This window comes from Stegostoma tigrinum, chromosome 22 (assembly GCF_030684315.1).
Source record: "Stegostoma tigrinum isolate sSteTig4 chromosome 22, sSteTig4.hap1, whole genome shotgun sequence".
In the NCBI taxonomy this organism is placed as follows: Eukaryota; Metazoa; Chordata; class Chondrichthyes; order Orectolobiformes; family Stegostomatidae; genus Stegostoma; species Stegostoma tigrinum.
Genome location: NC_081375.1, coordinates 55,989,320 through 56,015,686, shown reverse-complemented (window position 1 = coordinate 56,015,686; position 26,367 = coordinate 55,989,320). Strand labels below are relative to the sequence as shown.

General features: G+C 45.4%; 1 protein-coding gene across 2 annotated transcripts in view; it reads left to right on the top strand.

The window, feature by feature from the left end:
- xylt2 (xylosyltransferase II) overlaps positions 1–26,367 on the top strand; it is a 264,687-nt gene that overhangs the window by 216,731 nt on the left and 21,589 nt on the right. For both annotated transcript variants that reach the window (XM_048555300.2, XM_048555299.2), the window contains exon 9: positions 14,061–14,256. In XM_048555300.2, coding sequence (XP_048411257.1) covers positions 14,061–14,256 — 196 coding nt within the window. The remainder of the gene's footprint in view (positions 1–14,060; positions 14,257–26,367) is intronic.

The window sequence follows — 26,367 nt, the reverse complement described above, 5'->3', positions numbered from 1 at the left end:
GTCAGATGCTGGAAATCTGAAATGAAAACTGAAAATGGAGTAAAAATTCAGCAGATCTATTAGTATTTGTGGAGAGAGAAAGCGGAGTTAATGTTTTGTGTCCAGTTTGGCTCTTGTTTGTAATCCAGTGAGTTAATGAGTTCAGAATGGAGCATTGAGATACCAGAGGGATGGACTTCATTGAGTTCCAAAAAAGAGTTACACATGACTTGAGATGTTAACTCTGTTTCTTTCCATTTACTGCTCAATAAGCCTACTCTTGATCTTAAGCAAAGTGCTGGAAGATGTTATCAAGAAGGTCTTGCCTAGCAATGACCTTGCTGGTTGACTCTCAACTTGTTGTTCCACCAGACCCACTCTGCTCCTGAATTCAACAGAGCCTTCTTACAAATAGAGATAAAAAAGTTGAATTCATGAGTTGAGGTGAGAGTATTTGCCCTGGATATTAAGGCAACATTTGAGTGAGTGTGATATCAAGGAGCCCTAGCAAATAGACCATTCTGATGAAGGGTCACTCGACTTCAAACACTGGCTCTGCTTTTTTCTCTACAGATCCTGCCAGACCTGCTGAGTTTTTGATCTGGAGTCCGTTCATGATTGATCTGTAACCTATCTTCATATCCTTGCTTTCACCCTATATCCTTTATTACTTCTGATTCACAAAAAACTACCAATCTGAGGTGGGAAACTAAGAGCAGATCTTCATGAATTGTCATTTGTGGATGTGTTCCAAACTCCGGATGTGTTCCAAACTCCCAGCACTCTTTATGCATAGAAGAATTTCCTAACTTCATCTCTAATTTTTCCTCAAGTACGATACAACCAGCAGAAAAGTTTACTTATCTGTATCTGTTCCCTGTAACAGTTTGAGAATTTGAACAAACCATCCCTTAATCTTCTTAGTCAAGTGAATGCAGCCCTAGTTTCTGTGATCTTCACACAAAATGTTATTTCTGGAGTCCAGATGTCATTCTACTTTGCATTCCCTCCAAAGCCAAAATATCCTTCCTAAGGTGTATGCCCTGACCCACTTACAGTGACTCCAGGTGTGATCTAACCTGTTGAAATATTATTTTTACAACTTTATGTTCTTTGCATTCCTCAGGTTATAAAATGCCAGCATTCCAATAGGAATTTTAATTGATTATCTTCTATACCTGTTATGACACGTTAAGGTTCAGTGTACCTACCTGTACTTGGACACTCCCCCAACACTCCTGAAAATGACTGTTTTGTCCCTCAATGTTTCTAGTTTCTCACCATTTAAAAAAAATCCTTGTTTTAATAGTTTTTAGATCAAAAGTGCTTGACCTTTATTAAAATACATTTGCCGCAGTTTTGATTATTCAATCAGCTATCACTTTTTTTGTAACTTTATGTTTTTGTCTACAGTGCCACATATTGTTGTCTTATCAGCAAATTTTGATATTTCACTTTCTGTCCCATTGCCTGCAAGTTAACAGGAGCTGCACTAGTTAGGGAGACAAACGGTGTGTTGACCTTTATTGAAAGAAAATATATGTAAACTTAGAAGCTTTGGTGACACCACATCTAGAGTATTGCACACAGCTTTCATCTTCCTATCGAAGGAAGAAAGTACATGCCTAGGAGACAGTACAGTGAAGGTTCGCCAGATTGGAGATCAGTACAATGAGAATTGACTTATGGATTTAACATAATCAGGGGATGGACCTTGTTGCACGTATATACTGGACAGATGGGATTTCATGGCATAATTAGAGTATTGAAAGCAAGGTTGTAATGGAGGAATGAGGGTGTTTGATAGGAGGTGTTTGTCTTTGGATACTAGCAGGGTGAGTTCTGATGGGAGATTAAGGTACAAGCAAGAATGGTCTTCACTGGGCGTTTCGGCTACTAGTCGACTGGATGGATGATTTTGAGTCTGAGAAGGATGCATTTCAAATTAAGATTTAGAGTACGAGAAGAACGTGGGTTAGGTAGCTAGGTTCTGTTGGAAGCATTAGAGTACCAAAGATTATAATTAGTGTATAATTGGGATCGGCAACAATAAAATTTGGGTTACTGAAGGGATTGGTTTCAGTAGCATGGTGGCTTTTTTTAATCATCCCTGACTCTTGTTAAGATACAGGAGGAATCTAATTTTTATAGTAGCAAAGAATGAGTTAAATTCCCTGTAAGTTGTGACCAGAATGTATTCTGATCCTTGGCATTTAATCGGGAGGGGGTGTTTTGAAACTGCTATTGCACTCAAATGAACCATGAATTTGTTTTTCACTCAGAGATAGACATTGCAGGACACTTAGAATCTAAAAATCCCCACATGAATATGATATGCCAAGTAGCAAGACATTTGAAAATTTCTTGTCACATATGAGCGACATTAACCCGACAAATCTGTACTGACAGTAGAGTCACACAGTAATACAGCATGGAAACAGGCCCTCAGCCCAAACTTGCCCATGCTGATCATGGTGCCCACTCAGGTAGTTCCAGTTGCCTACAAGTGGTCTATTTCCTTCCCATCCATGTACCTATCCTAAAGGTTTTTAAAAGTTGCTATTGTGCCTGCCTCAACTACTTTCTCTGGCAGCCCATTCCCTATACGCACCACTCTCTGCGTGAAGAAGTTGCCCCTTAAACCTATGCCCTCCAGTTTTCAAATCCCCATCCCTGGGAAAATGAGTATATGCATTCATCCTATCCATGCCTCTCATGTTTTTATACACCTCAATAAAGTCACCCCTCATTCTCAACACAAAAACAAAATTGCTGGTAAAGCTCAGCAGCTGTGGCAGCATCTGTGGAGGAGAAAACAGAGTTAACATTTCGGGTCCGGTGACCTTTCCTCATTCTCTTATGTTCCAAGAAATAAGGTCCTATCCTGGCCAACCTCTCCCTATAACTCAGGCCTACTAGTCCTGGCAGTGCCCTAGTAAAACTTTGCACACTTTGCAGCTTAATTATGTCTTTCCTATAAAAGGGTGACCATAAGTGTACACAGTATGCCAAGTGCGGCCTCACCAATGATTTACACAACTGTGACATAACATCCTAACCCCTATATTCAATTCCTCAACCGAAGAAATGCCTTCTTCACCATCCTGTCCACTTGTGATGCCGCTTTCAACGAACTATGTTCGTGTATTCCGGGATCCCTCTGTTGCACAGCACTTTTCAGAACCTTACCATTCACCTAATAAATCCTACCTTGTTTTGACTTTCCAAAGTGCAACGTCTCACACTTATCTGTATTGAATTGCATTTGCCAATTCTCAGCTCGTTTCCCCATCTAATCAAAATCCCTCTCTAATTTTGATAACCTTCCTCATAATCAATGATACCACCTAATATTGTACCATCCACAAAGTTACTAATCGTGCCTTGTACACTCACACCTAGATCATTGATGTAAATAATAAATAGAGACTTGTGATTTGTTTCAGAATGGAGGAAGTCTTCTAATTATGCTTCTCAGCAGTCAATTTCAGGACGCCTAATATTCTTGATATTTATTAACAACCTTGGGTTTGGTGTAGAAGGCACACTTTCAAAATTTACAGACAATAGAACTTCGAAGGATTGGTGAATGGGCAGAAGAGTGGCAAGTGAAACTTAATGCAGAGAAGTTTGAAATTTGAAGAAATTTAGGATGAATGTTAAAAGACAGTATAAAACAAAGGGTACGACACATAGTGGGTACGTGAACAACTGATACATGAATCATTGAAGGTGGTAGAACCGGTTGAGAAAACAGGTAAATAAATGTGCCTTATCTCACTGGAAATCCCAGAAATTCCCAGACTTAACACAAAAGACCAAGTTGACTGAAACACAGATCAGGATCCAACACTTAATCAGAATCCAACACTTAATCAGAATGACTGTTTAATACAAATAAAAAGATTCTAGCGAAAGTTAAACGGTTATGAACTAAAAACATAGTTCTAACTCCATTATGAATGTCTCCCCCTCCCCCTCCATACACACATGCAGAATGACACAGACAGACGCAAGAAACCTGGTTAGTATAGGCGGAGGGAAAAATTGAGAAGCCAGTTTAGTGATCCCTGCCCACAGGGTTTGCTGAGATTATTCTTTAGGTTTAAGGCTGTTCCTCAATCTTCCTTCTCCACGTACTTGCACTTGTTTGCAGGAGGCATAAAGAACTAGATCAGTCAAATATCTCTCACTAATTAGTTAAAAGCCACAGCTTACAGCAACTGATAAGGGGACATAAATCAACTTTCTTCCCACTCAATGTGCTTTACTGCAGAGAAAAGAATAGCACCTTTGATTTCTAGAGGCCCAATAGCTTTTTCCCCAAACATTCACATGTCTAACCTACTTATGACCTAGGACCAAACTACGTAGTTTTTGACAGGCATGAGGCTTTTACTATTAACAATAGATCACCATTCCCCAGACTAATCAACAACTTGTTGACAATTTGTATATAGCCTTGGCTTGAGCTCATCTGCAGCTAGATTGTCACCCTACTGATTGGGCAAACAACGATGTAGGCAGCACTTACAGTGATTGTCACGTAACTCACTTTTAAAAAAGCACAGCAATCCTTTCCACTATCCTTGCCTTTTTGAAACAACCCTTTTCTCATTTCAGTTCACAAACAAAAACACAGAAATAGAAAAGGAATGATAATTACCGGTATTTCTAAAGATATGATAGCGATAGTAAGAAAAGATCAAATATGATTCAGTCAGAGTGGTTTGGGAGCAAATACTTTTAGGTAAATCTATATCAGTGCATTGGAACGCATTCAGGAAGGACATCAGGAGACCAAAGGGCTGACATATTCTGATAACTTCAAAGGGTGCAACCAACATATCCTGAGAGTCATGGATATTAAGTGAATAACAGACTTGGAAAAAGAGAAAAAGGGAAGCTTATGGCATATAGCAAAGAAATTAGGAGACCAAAAAGGGGCATTGAAGGATAAAGGCAGGTAAATTAAAGGAAAATCCTAAAATTAGTTTATGAGTATATGAACAAAGAATAACTCTGGAAAGACTAGGGTCTAATAAGGGCCACAGTGGTTATTTGTGCATGGAACTAGGGGTTGTTGATAGGGTTCTAAATGAATACTTTGCATTGGTGTTCACTAGTGCAAGGTATGGCGTGGATGTAGAAATCAGGGATGAGGCATGTTATTGAGAGGAGGTTCTAAGTGGGCTGGTAGTCTTAAAAATAATTACATTTCCAGGGCCAGATGAAATGTATCCCAGGTTGTTGAATGAGGCAAGGGAGGAAGTAGCTGGGGCACTTGTAAAAGTGTTCAGTTCATTTTTGGCTACAGGAGAGGTGTCAGAGGACTGGAGGACAGCCAGTGTGGAGCCATTATTCAGGAATAGAGTAAAGGACAAACCAGGAAAATATAGGCTAATTGATCTAACTTTGGTGTGGAGGAATCTTTTGGAAGCAATTCTGAGGGACAGAATTCATCTGCATTTGGAGAGGCAGGGATTAATCAAGAACATTCAGCATGGTCTGTAAAGGGGAGGTTATGCCTGTCCAATTTGATTAAATTGTTTGCACAGGTAACCAGGAGTGTAGGTGAGGGATATGATTCAACATTGTTTACTTGGACTTCGGCAAGCTTTTCATAAAGTCCCTCACGGTCCACTGATAACATGGCATTCAGGGAAATTTGACCAGTTAGATCAGAATTGGCTGAGTGACAAGATGCAGAGTGTGATAGTCGAGTATTTTTACTGCAAGCCTGTGTCTGGACATAGAACAGTACAGCACAGTACAGGCCCTTCGGCCCATGATGTTGTGCTTAACTTTTACCCTAATCCAGGCTTTGTATAGCTGGAGCATGGCTCTTGAACTCAGTCCCTCTATTAATGAAAGCCAAACACCATACTCCTTCTTAACAACTCTATCCACCTGGGTGGCAGCTTTCAGCGAACTGTGGACATGAACCCCAAGATTCCTCTGCTCCTCCACACTGCCAAGAATTTTTCCATTAACCCTGTATTCTGCTTTCATGTTTGTCCTTCCAGCACGAAACACCTCACACATTTCAGGGTTAAACTCCATCTGCCACTTCTCAGCCCAGCTCTTCATCCTATCAATGTCCCTTTGTAATCTAGAACAGCTCTCTGCACTATCCACAACATGATCCACCTTTGTATCATCCGTAAACTTACTAATCCACCCTTCCACTCCTTCATCCAAATCATTCACAAAAATCACAAATAGAAGAGGACCCAGAACAGATCCTTGTGGTACACCACTCGTAACTGAGCACCATGTTGAATATTTTCTGTCTTCTAAAGGTCAGCCAATTCTGAATCTAATCTGCCACATTTCCCCCATCCCATGCCTCCTTACCTTCTGCATGAACCTCCATGGGAACCTTATCAAACGCCTTACTTAATCCATGTATACCACATCCGCTGCTCTACCTTCATCCACGTGTTTGGTCACCTCTTCAAAGAATTCATTAAGATTTGTGAGACATGATTTACACCTCACAAATCCATGCTCACTATCACAAATCAAACTGTGCCTATCCAAATTGTCATAAATCCTATCTCTCAGAGCTCTTTCCAATAATTTGCCCACCACTGACATGAGACTAACTGGCCTGTAATATCCGGGGTTATCCCTATTCCCTTTTTTTGGACATGGGAATGACGTTTGCCTCTCTCCAATCTTCCAGCACTGTACTTGTGGACAGTGAGGACGAAAAGATCGTCGCCAAAGTCCCTGCGATCTCTTCCCTCGCTTCCCATAGAATCCCTGGATAAATCCCATCAGGCCTGGGGGACTTATCTATCTTCAGGTTCCTCAAAATTCCTCATATATCTTCCTTACTAACATCCACCATCTCTAGCCTACCAGCCTGTTTCACACTGTCCTCCCCTACAATTAGGTCCCCCTAAGTTGTAAATACCAAAGAAAAGTATACATTAAGGACCTCTCCTATCTCTTTAGGCTCTGTGCACAAATTCCCTTTACAATCCTTGATCAGCCCTCCCCGGGAGTCGGTGGGCTTGAAATGGACATCAGTTACAAGCTGGTTGCCTGAGATGGAAACTGAGAGGTCCAGGAAGGTGAGGGATGTGCTGGAGATGGCCCAGGTGAACTGAAGGTTGGGGTGGAAGGTGTTGGTGAAGTGGATGAACTGTTCGAGCTCCTCTGGGGAGCAAGAGGCGGCGCCGATACAGTCATCAATGTACCGGAGGAAGAGGTGGGGTTTGGGGCCTGTGTAGGTGTGGAAGAGGGACTGTTCCACGTAACCTACAAAGAGGCAGGCATAGCTGGGGCCCATGCGGGTGCCCATGGCCACCCCCTTAGTCTGTAGGAAGTGGGAGGAGTCAAAAGAGAAGTTGTTGAGGGTGAGGACGAGTTCAGCTAGGCGGATGAGAGTGTCGGTGGAGGGGGACTGGTCGGGCCTGCGGGACAGGAAGAAGCGGAGGGCCTTGAGGCCATCTCTATACGGAATGCAGGTGTTTCAATAGTGCTCTTCCCTGACAGCAGCTCTTCCCATTTTACAATACCCAGTTCTTGCCTAAGACAATTGTAATTACCCTTCCCCCAATCCTCAGCCTTACCCTGCCGTATGTACCTATTCTTTACCGTGGCTGTTGTAAAAAGACTTATGATTGCTACTGCCAAAATTGTCTCCTCCCAGCAGTTCGAACTTGGCCTGGTTCATTGCCAAGCACCAAATCCAAAGGGGCCTCTCGTCGTGTTGGTCTATCTACGTACTGTGTCAGGAATCCTTGCTGAACAGAATGGACAAAATCTGCTCCGTCCCAACATTTAGAGCTAAAAAATTTCCAATCAATATTTGAAAAGTTGAAGTCACCCATGACTACAACCCTGTGATTTCTGTACCTTTCCAGTATCTGCCTTCTAATCCGCTCCTCCACTTCTCTGCAACTATTACGGGGTCCCAATAAAGTGCCTGTTCCTTTCTTGTTCTGGACCTCAAACCAAACGGACTCTCTAGACATGTCATTCTTGAACTGCCTTTCAGTAGCTGCTATACTAGCACTGACTAGCAATGCCATTCCCCGCCTCTTTTTCTACCCTCCCTTTTTCTTTCAAAGCGTCTGAATCCCGGAACTTCCAACAAACATTCCTCTCCCTGAGTTAGAGACATAGTAGGAACTGCCGATGCTGGAGAATTTGAGTGTAGAGCTAAATGAACACAGCAGGCCAAGCAGCATCCGAGGAGCAGGAAAGCTGACGTTTCGGGTCAGGGCCCTTCTTCTAGACCCTACTCCCTGAGTTACCCAAGTTTCTGTAATGGCCACAACTTCGTAGTTCCAAGCACTGACCCATGCTCTAAGTTCATCTGCCTTATTTCTGATACTTCTAGCATTGAAGTGTACACACCTCAAACCGTCTCTGTGTCCACAATTATGCTCCATCGACCGCATTTCTTTCTTAACAACCTCATTCCCCCTTGTGTCTGTTCGAAGGCTGAATACCTCATTCTCTGTGTTATAAAAACAATCCCCCACCCCCCGCCAGTCTAATTGAAACCATCCCATACAGCTCGAGCAGTCCTCCCTCCCAGGATATTAGAGATAATGGGAACTGCAGATGCTGGAGAATCCAAGACAACAAAATGTGAGGCTGGATGAACACAGCAGGCCAAGCAGCATCTCAGGAGCACAAAAGCTGACGTTTCGGGCCTAGACCCTTCGTCAGAGAGGGGGATGGGGTGAGGGTTCTGGAATAAATAGGGAGAGAGGGGGAGGCGGTCCCTCCCAGGATATTTGTGCCTTTCCAGTTCAGGTACAACCTGTCCTTACTGTGCAGGTCCCACCTTACCTTCCTGTCGGCACCTTGGCTCGCATTCCTGCTGCTCTAAACAAGAAGGCTGCTGCTGCACGAGGTGAGTTTTTATAAGGCAAAAAAAACCTTACCTTGCTGTCGCACCCTGGCTCATAGTCCTGCTGCTCCAAACAAGAAGCTGCTAGGGTCCTACAGGGATCAGAGTTCAGTCCCCTACTGTTTCTAATACATGTCAGGAAATTTGACTTGAATAAAAGAGGATTGTATGGTTTGCGGATGATGTGAATATCAGAGGAATGGTAAGTAGCAAGAAGAACAGCCTTAGATTAGAGGAGGTTGTTGATGGTCTTGTCAGATGGGCCGATCAGTAGCAAATGGATTTCAGTCCAGATAAATGTGAAGTGATGCATTTAGGCAGAACAAACAAAAGAAGGGAATATGTGATTACTAATAGGACTCTTGAGAAGCACCAAGTATCAGAGGACTTTGGTGTGCACGTATATCAGTCCCTTAAGGTAAAGGTTCTCGTAGATAAAGTGTTAAAAAGGCATAAGGTATACTTGCCTTTATTAGCTAAGGCATAAGATTGAAGGGCAGGGAGATAATACTGGACTGTCACTCTCTTTCCATGCCACCAGCATCCACATCCAAAGGATCATAAAGCTGCAATTTCTACCCCCTCCAGCAGGATGTCACCACCAGCCACATATTCCCCTCCCCTGCCTCGTCAGCATTTTGCAGGACTATTCTCTCTGGGTACTCTCTGGTTCCCTCCCACTCCACCCTGAACGCCTCCCTGTAACCCCACAGCACCTTCCCATGCAGTTGCAGAGGGTATAATGCCAGCCCGTTTATTACCTGCCTCCTCACTATCGAAGGAACCAGTCACACCTTCCAGATGAAGCACCAATTGACTTGTATCTCGTTCAATCTAGTTTAACAGCGAATAATCTAATATTGACTGCCCACAAAGTAGTGTCCTGTACATTGGAGAGATGAGCAGAGAATGGGCGACTGCTTGTGGAATATCTGCATTCTGTCTGCAGAAAATGGCCCTGAACTTTCTGTTGCCTGCTACTTCAATACATCACCATTTGGTTTGACTAACATTTTTCTCTAGGGCCTGCTGCAGTGCTCCAGTGAAACTCAGAAGAAGCAGGAAAAACAGCACTTCATTTTCCACTTGGGGACCCTGCTGCTTTCAAGAGTCAGTATTAAGTTAATCAACTTAAGGGCTTGAGCACCTTCTTTCAAGTCCTTTATTCACTCCCACATCCCAGACCTTGCCATCACATGGGTTGCTTTCATCATAGTCACTAATGATCCCCATTCGCAGTTTTCCTTTCTCCCTGGCTCACCATTATCCACACCTTTGTCTGCCACACTGCTGTTCTCTGTGTCTTTCCAGCTACTGTTGACTGCTACACACACACGCACGCACACAGTATGACTAATGTGATTGCACTGGAGATGATGCTGAGGAAATTTCCCAGGATGTTTCCTGGGCCGGAGAATTTTAGTTATGACGAGATTAAATTGACTGGGGTTGTATTCCTTAGAGCAGATGAGATTGTGAGGCCACTGTCAGTTCTGAGGCAGGGTCACTGGACCCAAAATGTTAACTGTGTTTTTTCCTTCACGGATGCTGCCAGACTGTTGACCTTTTCCAGCAACTTTGTCTTTGTTGATTTACAGCATCTGCAGTTATTTCAGTTTTTATTTAGCAAATAGGTATGTTAAATTGTACAAAATATTGAAGTAGAGAGCACAGGTTTAAGGTGGGGGCGGAGGTAAGATTTAAAAGGGACCTGATGGGCAACTTCTTCACACAAAGGTTGGTGTGTATATGGAATGAACCAGAGGAAGTGGTCGATGCAAGTTAGTTATAACATTTAAAAGACATTTGGACAGGTACATGAATAGGAAAGGTTTAAAGGGATATAGGCTAAGTGCAGGCAAATGGGAACATGGTGTGAAGCTGGATAAACACAGCAGGCCAAGCAGCATCAGAGGAGCAGGAAAGTTTGACATTTCGGGTCGAGTCCTTTCTTCAGAAAAAAATCCTACTATCTCTGCAGGCAAATGGGACAAGTTTAGCCTGGGAGAGCTAGTAGGTATGGTCGAATAATAAACTAGCATAAAAAGTATTGTCACGTGTACTTTTACATGAAACATACAGAGAGAAGTTTTCTAAGTCACCCCACCATAGCACCCACATCAGTGATCGAAATCGTACAGATTAATAAAAAAAGTAAAATTAAGACCAGGTCCATCACAGTTCAGTTAGCAGCCCCTGAGCTCAGGGAAATCCAATTAAGGAACAATAGAATACCCTGAAAGTACACTGGGAGGAGACTGCCATTCCTGGACAATACTGGCTGGAACCCTTCGTCGAAGAAGACTGTCACGCTGGGCCAACACCGCCACTCCTGGATGAGACTACCTGCAAAGCTGCTGGAAAATCTGGAAGTCAAAGATGAAGAAGACATCCAACTGGGGACAAGACCTCCACACTGGGAGAAGACTGCCAATCCAATTCAAGACTGCTGTGACTAGGCAGGCGGCCATGATGTGCCAACACTATCATATCTCCTCCTTCAGGCATCTGAACCCTCAGCCTAGTCTTCGAGCCAAGGCTAGGCAAGTCAGCCTGGGACCTGCTTCACGCTTGATGGGAGACCCTGGGCTGGGGTGGAGCTGTGTCCAGCTCATCCTGGTGTTGTTGCTGCCACTCATCAGACTTAAAAGAGAAGAAGATAAAGAAAAGAAAGAGCTAAACAGAAAAGAAGAAAAAAGAGAAACAAATCCGACAGAATTGGATGAGTCCCAAGCTCAGACCACCTACTCTGCTGCCATCTTGGATGATTTGGACTGAAAGGTCTGTTTCTGTGCTGTGTAACTGTATGACTGAGTTTGATTATTGCATCTAGTTTTGGGCACCAACATCAGGAACGATGTAATAGCATCTTGGAGAGTACAGAAAAGATTTACAACTATGGTTTCTTGGATTAGAAAATTTAACTACGCAGCTAGATTGGAGAAGTTGTGGCTGCTTTCCTTGGAGGAAAAAGTAGAGAGCAGTTTTAATAGAGACCAAAACCAGCCTGGGCTAAGTAGGTGGGGAGAAATGGTTCCCAATTATTGAAGGATTGATAATAAGAAAGCACAGGTGGTGACAAAGCCTTGATGAATTCTTGCTGGCACTTTTTACTGAATTATATATTCCACACTGCAGCACTTCGTTAATCATCAGAAAGAAAGGGAATGAAAATCAAATAAGATCGAGAGTCTCCAAATATTAACCCTTCATCCAGTACAGGAATCCATTCAGTATGGGAATGGAAACAAGTCCAATCCAATTAATGGACCAGAAGAAATTGTTATCCAATATACTAGAGTATGTACAGTGTGGAAGCAGACCGTTCAGCCATTCGAGTCCACACTGACCCTCTGAAGAGCATTCCATCCAGACTCATCCAATGACCCTATCCTGAATCTGTACGCCTGCATTTCACATAGCTAATTCACCTAGCCTGCACATCCCTGGACACCAGACAGTTTTGCATGGCCAGTCCACATAACCTGCACATCTTTGGACTATGGGAAGAAACTGGAGGAAACTTTCACACAACTGGGGAGAATATGCAAACTCCACACAGATTTGCCTGAGGCTGGAATCAAACTCGGATTCCTGGCGGTGCTAACTACTGTGTCACTGTGATGCCGATATATATTTGTGAAATCTGAGGAAATTTATGAAATTTTAGAGACATGGTTCTTCCTGTTCTGAAGAATGCTCCCACACTAGTTTGCTGACTGGCAGGCACAGGACAAGCTTATTGGTTCGGCCAAGGACATGTCTCTTGCACGAGTCCTGGAAGAAGACAATTCTAACTGTACGATTGGATTTTTATAAAGTTCAGTCGTGGTATGTGTGCATTGCTGGCCAGGCCATTTCTGAAGGCCCTGGAGAAAGAGGTGGGGAGTTACCTTTTTGAATCACTGCTCTTGTGGAGTGTAGGAATACTCACAATATTGTAATGGTGTTGGGAGTTGGTGGGGTCTAGGATTTTTACCCTGCGAAAGTGAACGAATGGTGATATGATCAGGAAGGTGTGTGTCTTGGCAAGGAATTTATATGTGCTGGTGTGCGACAAGACTGCCTTTGAGGGATGTGACCTGTCCTGCTTTTCTTGCCATGGGGTTTTGCCACCGTGGTGTCAAGATGCTTCCTCCAGCAGGTAGTTTGTAAATAGCGTTCGGTTTCTCCCTGGGTGTTTTTTCAGAGTGAGACAAAAGATTTACATGGATGATGTTGGGATTGAAGCATATGAGCTAGAGGGAGAAGCTGTATAGGCTGGGGCTTATTTCCTGGAGCTTTGGGGCCTGAGGGGTGACCTTAAAGAGGTTTATAAAATCATGAGGGGACTGGGTAGGATAAATAGACAAGATCTTTTGCCAAGGTAGGGGGGTCCAAAACTAGAGGACATAGTTTAAGGTGAAAAGGGAAGGATTTAAAACGCGATCTAAGGGGCAACTTTTTCACATGGTGGGTGGTGCACGAATGGAACAAACTGCCAGAGGGACGAACTGGAGGCGGGTATAATAACATTTAAAAGTCATCTGGATGTGTATATGAATAGAAAGGGTTTAGAGGTAAATGGGCCAAATGCTGGCAAATGTGACAAGGTCAGTTTGGGATATCTGGTCAGGAAGTCATAGAGATATACAGCACGGAAGCAGACCATTCAGTCCAACTCATCCATGCCAACCAGATATATTAAGTTAATCTGGTTCCATTTGCCAGCGTTTGGTCGCCATAAACAAGATGGACCAAAGGGTCTGTTTCTGTGCTATGTGACTCTGTTAAAGATAATTGGCAAACAACGCAATGGTTACATGTAATGAGTAGTTTGGATATGCAACATGCTGCCTGTGAGTGTGGTGGAGAATGATTCAATCAATGCTTTCGAGAGGGGATGGATTACTATCTGAAAAGGAACTGTGTGCTGGGCTGTGGACAGAAGGTTGTGGAGTAGCATTCAGTAAACTTCACTTTCAGAGGGCCAGCAAAGTCTCAATGACCTGTGTTAGCATGGTGACCCTCATCTCTCTCTAATGAGAAAAAAGCCCTCTGGTCTGGTAGGACTATGGCAACTTTATCCGTACCTAATCTATAATAATTAAGTATGGTTAGTACACTGAAATGCACTGAAGGGAGGCTGAGTGATACTCAGACCCAGGGTTTATTATATAGCTTGTTTACCCTTGGAAATGTTTTGAAAATACTTACTTTTTTTCAGGTTTGAGCCTGTGGGACATACTCTCTCTGTTCATCTTTACTTCTATGACGACCAGTTCCAAGGTTATTTAGTGATGCAACAAGTTAAGAATGCGACTACAGGTCAGAAGGAGACCTTGGAGAGCTGGGTGGTACCTCGTCCCATGCTGCGACTAGCAAACGTTGGCCCAGCACTTAACCGGCTCCAGAACCTAGAGGTAACCATGCCTAAGCTGCACTTGGGTTCAACCGGATGCTGCATTATTAATTTGTCACTTTGTTTGTGTGAAATTATGCTTTCAAGATCAGGGCAGTTGCAGCTTGGGAACGGAGTATTTATTGTTCCCAACATTCAACACTTTTTAGGATGATATGTTAATACATGATAGCATGTTTCTACTAAACATAGGTATTGATGTTTGAGTACAAAAAAAACAGACAATCTATACCGTACATTAAAAGAGCTTTGTGGAATCTCTCTCTTTAAGAGCCTCCAACTAATTATTGAAAACCACATGTTATGATCCCAGCTGATGGCACTACTGGGCATGTCAGATCTCAATATGAAATCTGGCCTCGTAGATCATTACTTTAAATATTATACTTAATGTGGTAGTCGATCACTGAAATATCATCACACAAGGCTGAAGTGTTTCATTAGAAACAGACCAGAAGTTTATTACACAAAAGAAATAAAAGCAAACAAGCTATTAAAATAAAGAACATAGTTTAAAAGGTCTGAAAACATAACAAAACAAAGTCTGACCCAGCCGCCTGACATTATCTATTGCAAAGACAGAAATCTGGAGAAATTACTCAAATCTTTAAAGTTTGACATAACTTATTCTCCATAGTTGTACTTGTGAGTTATGAAATTGTTTGGTAGGAATACTCACAAGGCTGGGAGCTCAAACTTTCTCTGCATTTAATCATCTGCAGATTTCTAACTAAACGCTCCCAGTCTAGAACTTCCAAAAGCTAAACTTTTTTTCTCCTGAGGTAACCATATATCCCTGAATTGCCCGATACCCCATCCAAGGAACTCATCTATATTTGCTTCTAACCCCAGTCGACTTTCGTACAAAACTGCCCAAGTTTTCACTCAGTTCTGAGGAAGGGTCACTAGACCCAAAATGTTATCACTGATTTCTCTTCACAGATGCTGCCAGATCTGCTGACCTTTTCCAGCAACTTCTATTTTTGTTGAAGTTTTTCAGTCTGAGTTTTCTAGGTTGAAATCAAACCTTGATTGTACCAGACTTAAAGCCACCTAATGGCTTTCAATTTTTATCCTGTCTGTCATAAACCACCACAGTAGAACAATCATCCATTCACACTCCAGGGGGTCCTGCTTACTGACATGCTGAATTAAGTCACTGTTTTAAAAGGAGTGTCATGCTTAGTTTTTTTAAAAAATCCTTCAGAATAGTAAAACCCTGAAAGTTACAGCCATATTAAGTATAAAGTCAGATTATATATAATAACATTTCTCATGATTCAGTCTCTCATCACATATGATACGACACATAACTTACTTTGTCTACTGCAAAGTCATGCAGTGTTATCTGTTTCTGGGTACTTGGCAGAGTGCATTTTGAAGAAGAGCCATATTTTCTGTTTTTTCTCTCTCCACAGATGCTGCCAGTCTGCTGAGTTTCTCCAAAACATTTGGCTTTTATTTCAGCTCTCTGTCTACTGTACTTTACATTAATTTGTTTGCTTTTGTTTAATCCCTGGATACTTCTCTCAAAAAGACTTCTTGCCTTCTCTTGAAACAGTAAGGAATTTTAATCGCAGTCTTTTATTTTCTTGCTATTGTAGACAGTATTCATGTTATAAGCACAATATTTTGATGATCACAAAAAGCTTGATATTCCAAGGTACATGGAAGTTGAATAATTCAGTTTAATGCTTCGGTAAGTAAAGCTCTGTCAACACTGTCAAATCAATTACTCCAGGGCAGTTATGACAACAAGTTAGTTACAAAGTAAGGTTCCCTTTACACTGACATCAAACTCCAAAGGAGATCCATTATGATTAGAGATAAGGTAAAGTCCTTATAGTTGTCCTATTTGCGTACTTCAGGCATCTGAACAAGTGATCATAACTCCATTCGATTCAAAATTGTTATCAAAAAGGAAAAGCATAGGCTGAGATCAAAATTCTCAACGGGGGGAGGACTGATTTTAGTAAGATCAGATATGATTTGGCCAGAGTGTCCTGAGAGCAATTACTTTCAGGTAAATCTCTCTCTTCAGTGCCAGAGAAGACTATAGAGGGAGATTAGGAGAGCTAAAAGGGGACAGGAAAGAATAAAAAGGTAAAATAAGGGAAAATCCTAATTTGTTTTACAGGTGCATTGAGGGTAAAAGGGTAACAAAGGAAAGAGTAAAGCCTACAAAGAGACAAAAGATGCAAGTAGCATTCATCAGTGACAGGGATGATATGGGTGTAAAAATTGGGGCAAAGATCTGTCACACAATTTCAGAAATGAACTTTGACAGAGAAGAAGATTGTCCGGCAGCTTAAAAGTAGATAAACATCTGGGGTCAGATGAATTATATCCCAGGTGCAGATGCCTCCAACAAACCTCAGCCTCCTGGACACCACCCCAGGGCATTCTACCCTCCCTCTACCTCTTTATCTCCAACTGCCAATGCAACATAAATCTCCTTAATCTCTCCACCCCCTCACTCACTGCAGCCTCTCCTCATCAGAACACGCACTCCTACGCTTCCTCTGCTCCAACCCCAAACTCTCCGTTAAACCCACGGATAATGGGGACGCAGTAGTGGTATGGCACACTGACCTCTACATCACAAAGGCCAGGCATTAACTCACTGATACCACCTCCTACTGCCCCTTCGATTATGACCCCACCCGTGATCACCAGACCGTCATCTCTCAGACCACCCATAACCTTTTCACCTCAGGAGACCTCCCACCCACAGCCTCCAATCTCATTGTTCCCCAACCCTCGCACTGCCTGGTTCTACCTCCTTCCCAAAACCCACAAACTGACTGCCCCAGTCGACCCATTGTCTCTGCTTGATCCTGCCCCACTGAACTCATCTTCATGTACCTTGACACTGTCTGTTCCCCCAAGGTCCAGGAACTCCCCTTTCCATATCCAACAGGAGTTTATCCATACATCCTCCAACCTGGTCAACTGTATCAGTTGCTTCCACTGTGGCCTCCTCTACATCGGTGAGACCAAACATAGACTCAGTGACAGATTCGCAGAACACTATAATCCTACATTTGGGATACTACCCATACCCTACACCTCCTCCAAAACCTTTACCTGCACCCAGCACCTTTCCCTGCAACTGCAGGAGATGCTACATATGCCCCCACACCTCCCTCTCACCTCCACCCAGCCCCCAAAACCTCATCTTCACCATGGAGGTCCAGTTCCTGTAAAGGTGTATCCCTCATTAAGGTGGCCTAAAAGCCCTCTATTTATTCCTGTCCTGCAGGCCCAACCAGTCCCCCTCCACTGACACCCTCATCCGCTGAATAGAACTTCTCCTTACCCTCAACAATTTTTCCTTTACTCCTTCTGCTTTCTACAAACTAAGGGGGTGGCTATGGGCATCTGTATGGCTTTGAGCTATGCCTGACTGTTCGTAGAATACATGGAACAGTCCCGCTCCTGCTGTTACACCAGCGCCATCCTTTACCTCTTCCTCCTCTACATTGATGACTATTTTGTTGCTGCCTTGTACTCCCGCGAGGATCTTGAACAGTTCATCAACTTTACTGACACCTTTCACCCCAACCTCAAATTCACCTTGACCACCTCCAATACCTCTCTCCTCTTCCTGGACCTCTCCCTCTATATCTGGTAACCATCTCAGCACCTTCATCTACTTCAAGCCTACCGACTCCCACAGCTGCTTAGACTACACCTCCTCTCACCCACCCTCCTGCAAGAATGCAGTCCCTTACTTCCAGTTTCTTTGCTTCTGCTGCATCTGCTCCCAAGATGGAGTGTTCCACTCCCGGACATCTGAGATGTCCTCCTGCTTCAAGGACCGCAACTTGCACCTCCTTTGATCGAAAATGCCCTCAATCGCATCCCTTGCATTTCCTGCACTTCTGCCCTCAAACTGCCTTACCCCCAACCAAAATAAAGACCGAGTCCCCCTGGTTCTCACATATTACCCACCAACCTCCACATCCAGCGCATCATTCGCCACCATTTCTACCACCTGCAGTTTGATATTTCCCTCCCCATCCCTATCTGCCTTTTGTAGGGAACCACTCACTCTGTGACTCCCTTGTTCTCTGCACACTTCCCACCAATCCCACCACACCAAGCACCTTTCCCTGCAACTGCAGGAGTTGCTACATATGCCCCTACACCTCCCTCTCATCTCCACCCGAGGCCCAAGACTAACTTTCCATAGCTGACAGGAGTTTATCTGTACATCCTCCAATCTGGTCTACTCTATCCGTTGCTTCCAGTGTGGCCTCTCTACATCAGTGAGACCAAACATAGACTCAGTGACAGATGTTCAGAACATCTGTGCTCCATACAGTATAATCAACAACACCTTCCAGTTGCTAACCAGTTTTAATTCCTCCTCCACTCCCTTGATGACATGTGCATCCTGGGCCTCCTCCAGTACCACAACGACGCCACTTGCAAATTGGAGGAACAACCCCTTATTTTCCACCTCGGGAGCCTACATCCTGATGGCCTAAATATAGAATTTACCAATTTCAAAAACTCCCAACCCCTGGCCTCATTCCATGTCGAACTCTAGCTCTCATCTCCATCTTCATGACCTGTTCATCTTCTTCCCCACCTATCCACCCCACCCTTCCCACTGACCAACCCCACTACCCCCTGCCTGCATCCACTGATCACCTACTTTCTCCCAGCCCTTCCTCTCCTCCATCTTTTTATTCCTTCTATTTATTCCTCCGCTCCCTTCCCCCTCCTCAGTCTCAATGAAGTGGCCCAAAACGTCGACTCTCCTGCTCCTCTGATGCTCCCTGACCTGCTGTGTTCCTCCAGCTCCACACTGTATTGACTGAGGGTTGATCGATATGTTTGCAGACAATTCAAAAATTAATGAGGTAGTAAATAGTAAAGAGACTACAGGAGGATATAGATGCAGTAATCAGTGGCAATTGGAATTCAAACCATTTAAATGTGAGGTGATACATTTGGACAGAACAATTAAGGCAAGGGAATATGTGATGAATGGTACGATCTTGGTGAGTAGCAAGGATCAGAGGAACTGTTCTTTAAAGGTAATCAGGACAGGTGAGTAAGTGGTTAAGATGGCATATGGTATACTTGCCTTTATTATTGAAGAGCTTAGGAACAGGGAGGTTATGCGAGAAATATATAAGTTGTTGGTTAGGCGACAGTGAGAATATGCGTGAGTTCTGGAATCCAAATTGTAGGTGGGATATAATAGCAGTGGAAAAGGTGCAGAAGAAATTTGCCAGGCAGAGAGTTTCAGATCTGAAGAGAGATCGGAGAGAGAGATAATGGGAACTGCAGATGCTGGAGATTCCAAGATAATAAAATGTGAGGCTGGATGAACACAGCAGGCCAAGCAGCATCTCAGGAGCACAAAAGCTGACGTTTCGGGCCTAGACCCTTCATCAGAGAGGGGGATGGGGGGAGGGAACTGGAATAAATAGGGAGAGAGGGGGAGGCGGACCGAAGATGGAGAGTAAAGAAGATAGGTGGAGAGGGTGTAGGTGGGGAGGTAGGGAGGGGATAGGTCAGTCCAGGGAAGACGGACAGGTCAAGGAGGTGGGATGAGGTTAGTAGGTAGCTGGGGGTGCGGCTTGGGGTGGGAGGAAGGGATGGGTGAGAGGAAGAACCGGTTAGGGAGGCAGAGACAGGTTGGACTGGTTTTGGGATGCAGTGGGTGGGGGGGAAGAGCTGGGCTGGTTGTGTGGTGCAGTGGGGGGAGGGGATGAACTGGGCTGGTTGAGGGATGCAGTGGGGGAAGGGGAGATTTTGAAACTGGTGAAGTCCACATTGATACCATATGGCTGCAGGGTTCCCAGGCGGAATATGAGTTGCTGTTCCTGCAACCTTTGGGTGGCATCATTGTGGCAGTGCAGGAGGCCCATGATGGACATGTCATCAAGAGAATGGGAGGGGGAGTGGAAATGGTTTGCGACTGGGAGGTGCAGTTGTTTGTTGCGAACTGAGCGGAGGTGTTCTGCAAAGCGGTCCCCAAGCCTCCGCTTGGTTTCCCCAATGTAGAGAAAGCCGCACCGGGTACAGTGGATGCAGTATACCACATTGGCAGATGTGCAGGTGAACCTCTGCTTAATGTGGAATGTCATCTTGGGGCCTGGGATGGGGGTGAGGGAGGAGGTGTGGGGACAAGTGTAGCATTTCCTGCGGTTGCAGGGGAAGGTGCCGGGTGTGGTGGGGTTGGAGGGCAGTGTGGAGCGAACAAGGGAGTCACGGAGAGAGTGGTCTCTCCGGAAAGCAGACAGGGGTGGGGATGGAAAAATGTCTTGGGTGGTGGGGTCGGATTGTAAATGGCGGAAGTGTCGGAGGATAATGCGTTGTATCCGGAGGTTGGTAGGGTGGTGTGTGAGAACGAGGGGGATCCTCTTGGGGCGGTTGTGGCGGGGGCGGGGTGTGAGGGATGTGTCGCGGGAAATGCGGGAGACGCGGTCAAGGGCGTTCTCAATCACCGTGGGGGGGAAGTTGCGGTCCTTAAAGAACTTGGACATCTGGGATGTGCGGGAGTGGAATGTCTTATCGTGGGAGCAGATGCGGCGGAGGCGGAGGAATTGGGAATAGGGGATGGAATTTTTGCAGGAGGGTGGGTGGGAGGAGGTGTATTCTAGGTAGCTGTGGGAGTCGGTGGGCTTGTAATGGACATCAGTTACAAGCTGGTTGCCTGAGATGGAGACTGAGAGGTCCAGGAAGGTGAGGGATGTGCTGGAGATGGCCCAGGTGAACTGAAGGTTGGGGTGGAAGGTGTTGGTGAAGTGGATGAACTGTTCGAGCTCCTCTGGGGAGCAAGAGGCGGCGCCGATACAGTCATCAATGTACCGGAGGAAGAGGTGGGGTTTGGGGCCTGTGTAGGTGCGGAAGATGGACTGTTCCACGTAACCTACAAAGAGGCAGGCATAGCTGGGGCCCATGCGGGTGCCCATGGCCACCCCCTTAGTCTGTAGGAAGTGGGAGGAGTCAAAAGAGAAGTTGTTGAGTGTGAGGACGAGTTCCGCTAGGCGGATGAGAGTGTCGGTGGAGGGGGCCTGGTCGGGCCTGCGGGACAGGAAGAAGCGGAGGGCCTTGAGGCCATCTCCATGCGGAATGCAGGTGTACAGGGACTGGACGTCCATGGTGAATATGAGGTGTTGGGGGCCAGGGAATTGGAAGTCCTGGAGGAGGTGGAGGGCGTGGGTGGTGTCACGGACATAGGTGGGGAGTTCCTGGACCAAAGGGGAGAAAATGGAGTCCAGATAGGTGGAGATGAGTTCGGTGGGGCAGGAGCAGGCTGAGACGATGGGTCGACCAGGGCAGGCAGGTTTGTGGATTTTGGGAAGGAGATAGAAACGGGCCGTGCGGGGTTGGGGAACAATGAGGTTGGAGGCTGTGGGTGGGAGGTCCCCTGAGGTGATGAGGTCATGAATGGTGTTGGAGATGATGGTTTGGTGCTCGGGTGTGGGGTCATGATCGAGGAGGCGGTAGGAGGTGGTGTCGGAGAGTTGGCGTCTGGCCTCGGCGATGTAGAGGTCAGTACGCCATACTACCACTGCGCCACCCTTGTCTGCGGGTTTGATGGTGAGGTTGGGGTTGGAGCGGAGGGAGCGGAGGGCTGCCCGTTCTGCGGGGGAGAGGTTGGAGTGGGTGAGAGGGGTGGAGAGGTTGAGGCGGTTAATGTCTCGACGGCAGTTGGAGATGAAGAGGTCGAGGGAGGGTAGGAGGCCTGGGGGTGGTGTCCAGGAGGAGGACTTGTGTTGGAAGCGGGTGAAGGGGTCAGTGGAAGGAGGGTTGGGTTCCCGGTTGAAGAAGTAGGCATGCAGGCGAAGACGGCGGAAAAACTGCTCTATGTCCGACCGTGACTGGTATTCGTTGATGTGTGGTTGTAGGGGGACAAAGGTGAGCCCCTTGCTCAGGACTGACCGTTCGTCCTCAGTCAGTGGGAGGTCTGGGGGGATGGTGAAGATTCGGCAGGGCTCAGGGTGGCTGTCTCCTCTGGGGTTACAGGCTGTGGAGGTTGTGGGCGGAGCGATGATGTCGTCGGCCGTGGGCGGGGTTCCGTCGGCCGTGGGCGGGGTTCCGTCGGCGTCGACCGTGGGCGGGGTTCCGTCGGCGTCGACCGTGGGCGGGGTTCCGTCGGCGTCGACCGTGGGCGGGGTTCCGTCGGCGTCGACCGTGGGCGGGGTTCCGTCGGCGGTGGGAGGTTCGGGGTGGGCGGCAGCAGCTGAGGTGAGGGTGGTGTGTGGGCTGTAGTACCTGGACGTGGAGGTGGTGACTGCAGCAGCGGTTCCGGAAGTTCTGTGGCCGGCGGAGGCCGATGTGACGTCATCGGTGGGGTCTCCGGCCGTGTCCTCATGGTCAATGGCGGCGGGTGCATGGTGGGGGAGGGGCAGGGACAGAGTCGGGATTTGGGAGGCGCAGGAATCCTCTTGTGGGTGGCAGGGGCCAGTGAGTTGGTTGTACTTACGATTTTTGGTGTCCAGTAAAGCTGAGTGGAACTGGGTGTTCAGTCTGTGGATCCTGCGGAGGATAAAAAACAGCAGGGGTCCTTTGCAGGTCTGGGAGAGGGAGGCTCTGAGCTGGGGCAGGCTGGATTGCAGTGCCTGGAGGTGCCGGCGCATGGCTGCGAGTGTCTGTTTCAGGACTCGCAGGGAGAACCGCTTCTGAAGGGTCTGAATATTCTGGGTGTAGAGGTGGTCACGGTTGGGGCCAAATTGGGAAGGCTGAAATGTGGACTGTAGTCCCTTGGGGATGATCTGGTTCCGTAGGCAGGTGCTGAGAAAGGTGATGTGGCTGTGGTACCTGGTTTGCTTCAGGACATGGTCGAGCAGTTTCAAGGCCGAAGAGATTACAAGAGAGTTGCAATGGGAGAGAGATTCCCTGAGGTTGGTCCGGAGGGAGGAGGGTAACTTCTTCAGGTTAGGCATCCCTGGAAGAGGCTTCGCAGTGAGGTTAAAATAGTATCAGAGATAATGGGAACTGCAGATGCTGGAGATTCCAAGATAATAAAATGTGAGGCTGGATGAACACAGCAGGCCAAGCAGCATCTCAGGAGCACAAAAGCTGACGTTTCGGGCCTAGACCCTTCATCAGAGAGGGGGATGGGGGGAGGGAACTGGAATAAATAGGGAGAGAGGGGGAGGCGGACCGAAGATGGAGAGTAAAGAAGATAGGTGGAGAGGGTGTAGGTGGGGAGGTAGGGAGGGGATAGGTCAGTCCAGGGAAGACGGACAGGTCAAGGAGGTGGGATGAGGTTAGTAGGTAGCTGGGGGTGCGGCTTGGGGTGGGAGGAAGGGATGGGTGAGAGGAAGAACCGGTTAGGGAGGCAGAGACAGGTTGGACTGGTTTTGGGATGCAGTGGGTGGGGGGGAAGAGCTGGGCTGGTTGTGTGGTGCAGTGGGGGGAGGGGATGAACTGGGCTGGTTGAGGGATGCATGCTGGGGGTGCGGCTTGGGGTCGAGAGACTGGGTTGTTTTCCTTAGAGCAGTGGAGATTTAGAGGGGATGTAGTTGAGATGAATAAAATTAGGAAGGCCATAGATAGGTTTGGCAAAGACACATTTCCCCTTGATGGAGGAATCAGTGACTGGGGGTATAGATTTAAAGGAAGAGGCAGAAGGATTAAAGGAGAGAAAATACCGTTCTACCCAGAAAATTGTTGGAATCTGGAACTCGGTGTCTCTAAGAGTGGTTGAAACAGAAGTATTTAGATGTCCACCTGCAATGCAAAGACACACAAAGTTATGGGCCAAGTGCTGGAAAACGGAATTAGAACAGTTAGGTGGTTGCTTTTGAACGTCATTGATGCGATGGGCCAAAGATTCTTTCTCTGTGTTGACAATATCTATGATTCCTCATAAAGGTTCTCTGCTACTTCAATGTAACACTTCCCATATTTCAGACAACATCTTTTGATCTGTCAGCAAATTAGCCAATGGTTCCCCTTGCTTGGTCTGGAGTAGTTTGAAGTTGCTCAAAGTCATCATGGCACAATAATTACAACCAACTAGATTGTTTCCTTCTGAGGAGGGAGAGTGGACTTCCATTTGACATCTGATCCCAAAAGCAGCTCTTTGGTTATCGTTTTTGTTATGGAGTCATATAGTCATACAGCATAGAAACAGACTCTTCGGTCCAACTTGTCGATACCAACCAGGTTTCCCAAGCTAAACAAATACTGCTTGCCTGTGTTCGGCCCATTTCCATCTAAACCATTCCTATTCGTGTGCCTATCTAAATGTCTTTTAAATGTTCTAACTGGACCTGCATTTACCACTTCCTGTGGCAGTTTATTCCACATACAACCCACCCTCTGTGTGAAAACATTGCCCCTCAGATCTCCTTTAAATCTTTCTTTTGTCGCCATAAAAATATGCCCCCTCTTTTCAATTTCCCCACCCTAGGGAAATCATCTTTACTCCAATATCCTGGTAAATCTTTCCTGACAATCCTCCAAATTAATGATAGTCTTCCTATAACAGGGTGACCAGAACTGTACACAATACTTCAAAAGTAGCCTCACAGATGTCCTGTACAACCTCAACTTGACATCCCAGTTTCTACACTCATTGCACTGAGCAATGAAGGCAAGCTTGCTAAAACCTTCATAACCACCCTGTCTATCTGTGATGCAATTTCCAAAGAACTATGTACTTTAACACTTAGGTCTCTCTGTTTAACAATACCCAGGGCTCTACCATTAACAATATAAGTCGTCCTGCCCTTGTTCACTTTTCCAAAATACAATACCTCGCATTTATCCAAATTAATCTCCATCTGCCACTCCTCAGTCTATTGGCCCAATTGATCAAGCTCCCTTTGTAACCTTAGATAACCATTTTCACGGTTGACTATGCCACTAATTCTGGTGTCATCTGTAAACTTACTAACCATTCCTCCTAAATTCACTCTATGTCTATGCTCATATCTTAAAGTACTAGAATACAAATGAACCAGAGAAGAACAAGTACTACAGGTGCTAGAAATCTGAAATAAAGCTGAAAATACTCAGCCAATCTGCCAATGTCTTTAGCTTTCTCTGGCTCTGTTGAAAAGTCAATCTGAAATATTATTTATTTCTTTTCCCAGTACCATTATACTGTCAATCCTTACCTCATTTACCATCTTCATTCCAAAATAAAGAGGGAAATTGACTCCAAATATTACACGTAGCCCATGAGAAGTCAAAATATGCATGAAAAATCCCATGGATGCTAGCTGTTACTGTAATCACAGATTGCCTCTCCAATGCTTGCTGGTTGATTGACTCCACCTCTAAAAACAGAATCTGTGAATGGAAGAATAGTAAGGGAGGGAACCAATAACTGGAGGTCAAGGGATAGCTACTCTGGCTCATTCTGCTTGTGCCATGCCGGTGACTTTTGGCTGCATTGTCCTCAATCCCTGGGATTGTGAGAGGAGTAGCTGGAAACGCACTAACGTGTTTTCATGGTTTCACTTGTAGCTTCATGCACATTTTTCTACTTAGAAAATTACCATTGTCCTAGCATCTCCAATTTTGACAGAAAGCAGTCAATCCATTTTAAATTACACGCAGGTCGATTTGGCACTTAGACATGACAGAATCATTGGGATTGAAATTTTGTTGCCTTATTCCTGGGGTAGACGCAGCTTGTTGAGGGAACTGGGTCTGGCTGCTTCCGCATTCAAGTTTCTTTTTTTTGAGTGGGGCAGGGGACTGTATTGTATCAAAGCAGGTTGTGTTAGATAGTGTAAGATTAAGTTCTGTGTTCATTGCTAGCTGAATAACTCCCTTGACAAACAGCAGCTTTGATCTTTGAAAATTGCAGAAGGATCAAATGTTAACAAAACATGTCTTCAACTTCCGGGAAACTATGCAGCAGACATGGTGCATGTTGTCTTAAATGTTACAACACTGGGACATGATGCCAGAGATGTTGCTTCAATTACTTCTGAAAAACTGATTTCAGTTTCACAGCATTTTTCTGATCCTACTTGAACAGACACGAAAAAGGACTAGAATGGAACAGAATAGTCATTCATTGTCACTTGATTTATATAGAAAAAAGTGAGAAGTATTTAAGTTGCCATATCACAGCATCCGTATTAATAATAGAAGGCATTGATAAGAATAAAGTTTTAGAAAG